The following is a 9,828-nucleotide window of genomic DNA, read 5'->3' on the forward strand; positions in this document are numbered from 1 at the left end:
GTGGACAAGGTTGCTACCATATGCTTTGTGGGATGATCGTACAACTCATAGCTCAGACTGGTTCCATGCCTACCGAATTGATGTATGGTCAGAAGCCAGTCATGCCAATTGAAGATGTAGTTCCTACTTGGAACATGTTACCTTGGGAAGATGGTGTAAGTAGGGAAAATCTACTTTCTTTGTGCATAAGGAAATTGGAAAGAAGACATGAAGACATAGACATTGCTAAATCGCGATTGAAGGATGCAAGACTAAAGAATAAAGATAGGTTTGATAAAAGACATAGGCTTCGACCAAAGCCTATTGAAGAGGGTGATTGGGTCCTAATGTACGACAGTAGCCTTGACAACCAACACACCACACAAAGAAAACTTGCAAAAAGGTTGTCTGGCCCCTATGTTGTCAAACATGTGCATGGAAACGCTACATATACTTTGAGGGAGCTCGATGGAACAGAGCTTAAAATTCCCATAGTGGGCAAAAGAATCAAGATGTTCAAGAGGCGACATGATAATGATCCTTTTGATTACAACAAGATGAGGATGAAGAATCCAATGACATTGCTACAGATGAGGATGAAGAAGCAGAGGATGATTTTCTAGACTTTGCAGAAGATGAAAATGACATCCAAATATTTGTGGATCTTAATGAAGATTAAACCTACATAGGGAAAATGTTGGCACATGCCGGAGGATGTGCAAGTTCAGAGGGGGTGGATGTCGTGCCATGGAATGTACATAGTGCGAAATAAAAAAATTCACCTCACTTTTGACACTTCTCGATGCATGGAAAGAAAAACAATAATGTACATATCATGATATATGCTAAAGCGGCTACTATGGTCGTTATCATGTACATACCTATCCGGGGAGTTGTGGCCCTGTGTGGCTCATTTGCGTGATTTTTCACTTGATAAGATGCCTAATTTGGTTTGACAATGTACATAGCCCAACTGTTTCATGGTGGCACAGTCATCTCACCTACAAAGACTGATGCGGGCAAAAACTGCCAAAAATAGCAACTAACAGGCGCCATTGCAGAATTGCATGAGAAGTGACCCAAAATGGTATATTGATGAAAAATGATGCTTATCTATACTTTTTATGCTTATTCGAGTGATCCCACAAATTTAGGGATTTTCCTGACTCTGTTTGGGATTTTTCGCATCAAAAATGACATTTTTTGGGTCAAAATGAGATGAAAATGGCCTAGTTTTGGTCCAAAGTGGCAAAATGGCCCAAAAATTGACACATCAGCTCATAATGCCGTGGGGAAGAGAGAGAAGGGGGATTTTTACAGAAAAAACCTGCAATTTATCACTACGGGGTAATTGCTTCCAGGGTTGCTCAATCTATGTGTAGGGTAGTCCCGCCTCTTCGAAATCTTGTATCTGAGCTAGTGAGGGAGTGAATTAGGGTTTCCCCTTATCAAAATGGTGTGTGGGCTTCACTTTAGAAGCTCATAAATCTCTGCAAAATCAGAAAATGGTCGTCGTGAAGGTTGAAGCTCGAGCATTCCTTTCAACTGTTTGATGTTACGACTATGTAATTGGGGCGAGGCTACATGATACCATGAAAGAGGTTTGGGTTTTGATTGAGAATTGTGCTTGTATGAGCATCAAGGTTTCATGGCTGAAACTTTATGTTTTTCAATGGTCTTTTTAAGTAAAATTGAATGTGATTTAGTGATCCTCTCATCATAATCTCGACTACGAAAATAAGCAGACTCCAAGCACGATAGGAAAGAGGGTTTGTGACTTTGCTCTCACGAACACTCTTAGATTTTCTGTCACCCTTAGAAAGAGGGTTAGTGATTTTTCACAAACGCTTTTTCACAAAGTGTTTGTGACTCTCATCACGAACTCTCACAGCTAGAGGTTTTGCACCTTCCCAGCTAGACCGCACACATTCCGACAACGTGAGCACATGAAAGAGAAGAACGTAGAGATGGAGCAAGAGCACTTCTTAGCTTGCACCTCAAAGAATAAGGTTTTTAGGTCAAAATGGACCTTTTTATAAGAGTTTGACCCATTCACACATGGGCGCCCACAGTGGCCGATCATTGTAAAACTAATGTAAAATTAAGCTAAGCGGTGCGCCTCTCATCGGCGTTCACCTACACACCTATTGGACTGACAAACCTGGTCCATGACTCAACCAATTAAATAAAAGACGTCCATTGAGGTGATAGGGTGTCCGTGAGGGTTAACACTGAGCCCCATGCTCAAGCTCATTTTGCAGATTGTCTGCAGTCTTCTTTTTTCGTGGGAGAGCATGCACAACAGAAGGTGTATACGGCTGTAAATTAAGGTGGCGATGGGTAGTTATTAAAAGCTTAGTCAATGTCGCACCTAGATATATGCAAAAAAAGCCGTTCGATGCTTAAATTAATAAAGTAGTGCCTAGAATATGCAACAGAAGCCATTCGATGTTTAATTTGTGATCAATGGTGTCCATAGATGCTACGTGGAACATCCCATTACCCAATTTCAGAAATTTGTCATAAGCCAGCCAAGTAATAAACTAGTGTGCCATGACTACTTGATAGGGAACAATTCAACTCAAGTCACCCAATTATTATAAACCGCAGGGGACCCTACGTGCCCTTCCCTTGTATACTTTTTTTCCTCCAGTGTTGAAGGGTTACGTTATGTTTCTCCTTTATTGTTAAAGGGTCATGTTTGGTTCTCGTCCAATATAGGAGGGTCACCTTTTTTTAGATTTGCAATGCATCAAGACGAGTTCAGTACCTTCGGGTCAGAATTGTGGTGTCATGATGCTCAACCTTATCCATATGTTTACATTAGACTCTACTCCTTTGGCTTGCGACACCTCGATTATTTTAACTCGAATGCATGATCTTGTATGCTATGATGCCACCAACCACTGTATATCAATAGCGTTGGGAGAATCTTGTAACAATGCTAGCCCTTAATCTAAGCAACTCTATCCCTCTCAGCTACTTGGTCGACGCCAACTATTATTATGTTCCTCACCTATGGTTGCAGATGTTCCACTATAGATTCTTTCTTGCACGCATACCATGCTATTATTTTAGATTTGATGAAATCCTAGCTATACTATCATCTATCTTGCTAGCCCATCCTTTGTGTTATGATTAGACTTCTTGCTACCACTTTATCTTTCCTTTCTATCATCACCAACCAACTCAATTGTTTATTTGACATGGGAGCATCCCCTTGGGGATCCCACATTCAATATCCTTGGCATTGGACTAGTCACTTTTCCACATGGAATATAGTGTCGCTCACCTGCATCTCTGCACGTGCTCATCTACCACTGCCATGCTCCTTACTAGTACACTTTTTCTCTTTTTTAGCCAATCACTGGCCACTTTGTTATTATCACACCAAACTTCACTTCAGAACCTTTCTTGAAAACTTAAACAACCTACACCACTACTACTTTTTGACTCACCATGCCCAGCTTTGCAGCTTTGCTGCTCTCTTTCCTTTTTTACATTTGAATCCAACACCCATTACTCTACATGACTATATGTCTCAGATTTTCCACATGAGTCTACACAACTTGATCCGTATTCCTCACCTGCATCATCCTTTGACTGCTCTTTATTGCTCCTCTTATACGTCCTTTGTAGTATATCCAAACAGCTCAAATGGAATGAAAACATTCAAGGGCTCCCTTGCTCTGTCCGTGTCTTGCATAGCCTGGAATCAGTGCACGCCAAGACACAACAAGATGCATGGATCGTGGTGTTGATTGCTTACAATAACCTAAATGTAGCTTTTGCTCTTGGTCTTGCTTGGATTTATCGCAATTGTTTGGTTACAATTCCTTCAATGTCCAAACCTCGCAAGATTAGAGAAAACAAGACTCAATTAGCATATTTTAACAATAATGAAAATCATGATCAATGCATCACGTGCTCGTATGTTGTGCCCATAAAGAAAAGTGAAAATATCATAAATGCATACGATGGAGAGGTGGCACCGTCCTCACCCACTTTCTATAAACTGTAGAGAATGTGCCCTTCCCTTGTGTACTTGTTATCTCCTCGAGTGTCTGAGGGTCACGAAATGCTTCTCCTCTAGTGTTGAAGGGTCACTTTTTATTTTTGTCATTTGCAATACATGAAAAAGAATTCATTACCTGAAACTGTTTTGGACTTTATACATGACAGCTCTTGGTTCTTCTTTGTGCTCATCATCGTAATCATGCTCTCTTTCAGTCCTTCAATCACCAAACCTCTAGCTACAATCTCCTCTATATTCATCCTCTCTGTCATGGACTTTTCGTCTTTCATACCTTCTTTCATATCAACCACGATCTCCATCAGCATGCCAATCATATGCTGTTCTAGCTTTCGGTTGCAAGTTGTACAAGTTCAGCTCTTTTACGGCGTTGCTTAAGAGTGCCTCCACACGGTGGGTTTCAAAACCCACACTCTCCAAATAAAGGGGGTAAGAGGGAATAAAGGAGGAAAGGATGCGTTCCATAAACTTTTGCATTTTAGTTTGCATAGTTTAGGAACATGAAGGCTTTTATATAATGAAAAAATAGAAACTAAGCTTTAATTTCCTTTTTATATCCATGCAACATCACAACTCTGTGGTGAGTTTGCAAACTCACCGCGTGGAAGCTCTTTAAGGGCTTTTCTTTTTGTACTTATTAATATAATTTTGTAGTGCCATGCTCATCATGGTAAAAATTTAACACAGACAAACTGTCGAGCCTAGAACGGTAGCGAGTGGAATGGCGGACGCGGTGCAGCGCCTAAGATACGCGCTGGAAGCCTACGAGCGTCGAAGTCCGCATGATCACCATCTTCCAACTTCATCTGCAGGCCTCGATCTGTGCTCTAACGTCCTCTCGCTCAGTGCTCACATCTGGCCTTCCATTATTCCTGACACCCTTCTGGTAACCACGTCTCCGCTTTCTTTCCTGATCTTCCGCCTTCCCGTTTCTTGAGCTTCTTGTCCATCTTCGTCATGTGAACCTATCTGCGTCTCACGTTGCGTTGAACCACGCTTAATTTTTACAGGTAAAGCTCTGGATGTCAGTTAAGGATGAAACTTTGAAGCAGCTCCATCTCTATGGAAGGTATAAGTTGTAGCATTGCAGCAAGTCAAGTACCATTTTATTTTGTCGACTCCAGGGTTTGCCCAGTGATATCGGGAGGTAAAGCGTGAACATACACGAGGATCCTTTTGGTCATTGTGATAGATTGCAAAATATCTTCAGGGAAACATGGCACATTGCACGATCAGGTGAAGAATTGGATAATCGGTTGCTGCAGACGATTAACACATTTCTTAGCCAGTGGTAAGCACTATGTTGTTGAAAGGCTTCACATTTCAGACCCTTAGTATTTGACTGCTGACTCTACATGGCAATGTGAAGTATGTTGCTTGTGAAGAGCTCCACAACACCTTGAATATTTTTGTCATCAGCCCAGACCTGCCCTTTGATCTGTTTTGGGAAGAATGCACATCTATAATTCTTCAACTGACTGCACATGAAGACAGCAGCATTGCATTACACGCCACATGTTGTGCCCATCAGCTTTTCCTTGGTGAGGGACTTTAGCCTGCCTTTAAATGCCTCTTTTGTTTGTGTTTTTTCATGTTAGCCTCTAGCTTCTTTCTGCAGTTGCGTGCCAACAGTGTTTTTAGGCCGTGAAACCATATATACCATACATTCCTACTTCCCATATTGTAACTTTAGTGCCAAATTTCTGCAGGTTTGTTACATATGATGGAAGTTCATTGTACAAGTAAAAGCCTGTTTACAAAATCCAAGTATGATGAGGACTCTTTGGTGAGGCTTTATGTCTTGTTAAGGTTGACACTGGACCAGTCTGAAGAGAACAATAATTTGCTGGCAACTACACTTTTATTCAAATGGAACTCTTCAAAGAGTGGTATCTTCTTAAGGAGCTTCATAAATTTTTTTCCCGGATAGCTTGAATGGAACTGAGGGCTCCTTAATTGTGCTTTCCTGCTCCACAGTGAGATTTGGGTTTCAGATGATCTTAAACTTGTTCCAGAGTGAAGCAGTCCCTAAACTGAATATTCTTCAACCTGCTTGGGCTCTATTGGAAGATCTTCGCCAAGCGGATGAGGTTTCGGCGATGCTTCAACATCTGCACTTTGTACATATGTTAGGAAGCTATTGATGATTATAGTGTTGCTTGGAACAGGAAGAATGGAGTGGGTGTCTTTCTGCTTTACTCTACAGAATTCTCAAAATTTATTTGGAAAAAGGGCCAACCTGTTTAGAAGAATTGCCTACAAAAGCTCTTCTTGGCCTGTTCTCAAGCAAGGCTTTTGCTCGGACATTTCTTGACTGCATTACAGTATATCCAGATTTACATAAAAGTGTTGCAGGTGGTAAGTGGTGAGCTGGGTGATTAGGAATTTGTCATGGAAGAGATTATATGGTGATGATTTTTCCTTCACAACATTTTTCCAAAACAGCTCTTTCAGCAGCATTTCAAATCTTTGAGCTGGTTTTTGCAAAACACCCAGAGATTATTACTGCATGCTGCCTTACAAAAGCCGTGGACGAAAAGTCAGATATGGTATTGTTGAGGTTACAGTGCTTGAATTGTAAGTTTAGGTTGCTAATTGTACTTTAAATTGCTGAGCCACTGGTCTAATTGTCCTGGACTGAAATTGTTTGGAATTTTTCTGCACAAAATTTTCTTGGTGATGAAGTGGTAGGTAAAATTCAGGCCCACAAGTGGAGTTTCATGGAGGACTCGGACAGCTTGGACAGTGGATGGTCTGAGGATGCCATCAGGAGTTTGTTCACAATCTTACTTCATGATTCAAGTATCCGTGTGCGCCGAGCCGCCATGCAAATCTTCATGAACTTATCTGCAATTAACGTAGTACACGAGAAAGGTTATATGATTTGCAAAACCAAGAGGCTAGTTGTACCATTCCTCGGTCATGCGATGTGGGATTTATATCCTCATTTTTCTGAACCAAACAGAACTGCTAAAGGTCTGCTTGATGAAGGCAAGAGACCAGGACGAAAAGATCAGATTTATGGCATTTCAAACTCTCAGAAATTCTCCTGTGAAGACACTGGCTGATTGTTTAATGGAAGCTGATTGGAAGGCACTTTTTGAGAGAGGTTTCTCTGAGGAAAAGAAGGAAACTCAAGTTCTTGTTGAGGTGCATTTTCAACCTTGAACTTGTATATTGACAGTCTGCCTTTAATATTGACGCTGATGCGACATTGACATGATCTTCCTTCTAGGCTCTTTGTCTTGACTTCTTAACTACTGAGCTTTTGCCCAAATCTCCATCCACGAGACTGCAGTTTCTTGGTTTGATTGGTGAGGAAAGCTCACCCAAGCAGCCCTTAAGCTTCTTGTACAACAATGTGGAGTCCATATTTTACAAAGAGCTGGAGTACCTTCCAACAGATGAATGAACCAGGCGGAATGTAGAGCACTGTTACTTTGGATCTGGCGATATGAGGCATGGGGGTATGCCCATCACACAAATTCCTCTCCTAATGCACATCTTTCCAGAGGCTCTGATAATTTAGGATTTCAAATCCAAGCAAGTTTGTTGGCTACTTAAGACATTCGCACCCCGCACCCTTGTTATCTGGCGTCTGCATTCTGTACTTTTTTGTAACCCATATATACCTAGTTTGCTCAAGCTGGCAAACTCCTCGTCTGTTCCGCAGATCAAACTTGCTTGTGTCCACTTTGCATTGAAACTCTCTCTCTCTCTCTCTCTCTCTCTCTCTCTCTCTCTCTCATCAACATGTATCTCAGTAAATTACTCTGTTTGTCTGTTTCGGTCGCCAAGCTGTTTCTCTGCATATTCTGTGTTTTCTCTCTCTCTCTCTCTCTCTCTCTCTCTCTGCTCCAATATCACTACTCTTCCATCTCGGTAAAATGAAATCTTACCTTTTTCCCTTGCCGCTCCACATGACGCTGCTAGACCTATGGATAATGGGACCACACTCAAAGTTGCTACGTGGAATTGTAATGGATATATGCACCTTGATGTAGGTGCTTTTGAGGATAGTTTTATTGGGAGAGACATATCTTCTACTTTGAGACACATTAGGCCCCTGGGCAGTCTATGCCTCACATTAGTGGATATATGTGGGAGACAACATGCAGACAGGAGACACGATCAGAGCACAGAGGGCCTCAGGGGGAGTGGCAATATTATTCAGAGAGGAGTTGTAGCTGTTGATACATATAGCCCGTAGAGATGAGCAGGCTAGGTATATGTGGGTGAGACTGAGAGCGAAAACAGGCAAATATCTTTACATTGCTATTTGCTACTTTCCCTCGAGTACGTCAATATATGCACCACTCAAAGGGCACTCCCCCTTTTCTATTTTGGATGATGACATATGGGAGTTCTCTAGAGATGGTGGCATTATCATTCTAGGGGACTTCAATGCTAGAACTGTCCACTACCAGACAATATTTTATGATAGTTCAGAGGAGATGCTGAGAGAGCTGGATGTTGCAGACGAGTGTGTCCAAATTATCATAGGATGTGGAACATACTGAGTATGGACGACACTTGATAGAGATGGGGATTGCACATGGACTGGCCATTTTGAATGACCTATCGAGATTTCCCATTGTGGGAGGTTTTACATGCTTTTCGCACAGACATGGAGCCAGCACAGTGGATTATGTCATGGCACTGAGTATAGTATCCAGGATCTCACGGTTGGACCTAGACTTGTTGGTGTGATAGTGGATCATGCCCTTGTGTCAATGACCATCTCTTTCCAGTTTATTGTAGTACATAGGCCACGGGTAGCAACCCCTACTCGCTACACCTTCACACGGGAGACGGACTTTGCATACATAGATGGGATCTACAGACGCTTGTGCACTGAGGAGCCAGGTCGATCTCTGGAGGAGCTTACTACTATACTGACACAGTCATTACATGATGCAACAGCAGAGGCATACTCACACCTAGCCTGAGCAAAGACGATGCTTTGGGAGCATGCCCTAGAACAGTTGGTATGATGAGGAATGCCGCGAGATCAGAGCTAGACTTCAGAGGGAGGTGCTTTTCGGGGATATCACTCACAGATAGTCACAGATTGACTTCCGACGCCTAGTACGGTGGAGCATTTTTGTCTTACCTAGAGCAGGATTTATACCAGCTATTTTTGAGTCAGGACCATGTGATCATGGCAACTCTTTCATGAGCACTCCCCTCCTCCTGCCATTACCTCTACAGAGGCCTCAGGCAAGTACGTATATCTTTGTACACAGTTCCTAGATAGCCGCCCCTTCCCGATCCCCCCGATCCATGCCCACATACATGTGCTTTTTTCACCAATGAGATGGTGAAGAAGGCTATTGATAGGATGAGAACCGGGAGAGCATATGATCATGATGGCCTAGTGGCAGAGCATTTCATGCATGCCAGAGATCTGCTAGCAGAACTTCTAGCAGTTATGTTTAATCGTGCCATGTGTGAGGGATTGCCTGATACTTGGAGCCTATCTACTATTGTACCTATCTTCAAGTCGGGAGACCCTATGAAGCCGGAGAATTATCGCACTATCATGATTGGACACACATTGGCACGGTTGTACGCATCCATTCTTGAACAGCATTTGAGTAGATGGGCAAAGAGAGGGGGGATACGAGGAGCAGGGTTCAGGAGAGGTTTTTCTACTCTTGACCATATCCTGACACTCAGAGCCATTATTGAGCAGGGCATATCACATGGGAGATGGATCTATTGTATCTTTGTGGACTTCCGCAAAGCATTTGACACAGTACCCAGAGCTAGACTAATGCGTAGACTACAGGAGATGGGAGTGGCCACAGAGCTCA

At 42.4% G+C, this 9,828-nt stretch overlaps 1 protein-coding gene across 2 annotated transcripts; it reads left to right on the forward strand.

Annotated features, from left to right (window-relative positions):
* Positions 1–4,660: 4,660 nt before the first annotated feature.
* Positions 4,661–7,818, forward strand: LOC147455803 (uncharacterized). Of its 2 annotated transcripts, none has more exons than XM_086514455.1 (11): positions 4,661–4,898; positions 5,023–5,081; positions 5,223–5,303; positions 5,432–5,553; positions 5,722–5,901; positions 5,990–6,102; positions 6,181–6,370; positions 6,509–6,589; positions 6,698–6,886; positions 6,978–7,162; positions 7,248–7,818. In XM_086514455.1, exons 1-11 carry the CDS (start codon positions 4,734–4,736, stop codon positions 7,422–7,424), a joined length of 1,542 nt encoding a protein of 513 aa, XP_086370581.1. In that variant the 5' UTR covers positions 4,661–4,733; the 3' UTR covers positions 7,425–7,818. The 2 variants fall into 2 exon arrangements, with proteins under 2 accessions (XP_086370581.1, XP_086370579.1); XM_086514453.1 differs by having other exon boundaries at positions 4,663–4,898; positions 6,458–6,589; positions 7,248–7,816.
* Positions 7,819–9,828: the final 2,010 nt, after the last annotated feature.

This window comes from Adiantum capillus-veneris, chromosome 6 (genome assembly GCF_014529385.1).
Source record: "Adiantum capillus-veneris isolate H3 chromosome 6, ASM1452938v2, whole genome shotgun sequence".
Classification (NCBI taxonomy): Eukaryota; Viridiplantae; Streptophyta; class Polypodiopsida; order Polypodiales; family Pteridaceae; genus Adiantum; species Adiantum capillus-veneris.

What these genes read in the sequence shown, in the direction of transcription:
- LOC147455803 (XM_086514453.1), top strand. Translation starts at nt 4,734, where the DNA reads ATGGCGGACGCGGTGCAGCGCCTAAGATACGCGCTGGAAGCCTACGAG. An exon ending in AACACATTTCTTAGCCAGTG is followed by an intron (nt 5,304 to 5,431) that starts GTAAGCACTATG and finishes TTTTGTCATCAG; the next exon opens with CCCAGACCTGCCCTTTGATC. An exon ending in ACATAAAAGTGTTGCAGGTG is followed by an intron (nt 6,371 to 6,457) that starts GTAAGTGGTGAG and finishes TTTCCAAAACAG; the next exon opens with CTCTTTCAGCAGCATTTCAA.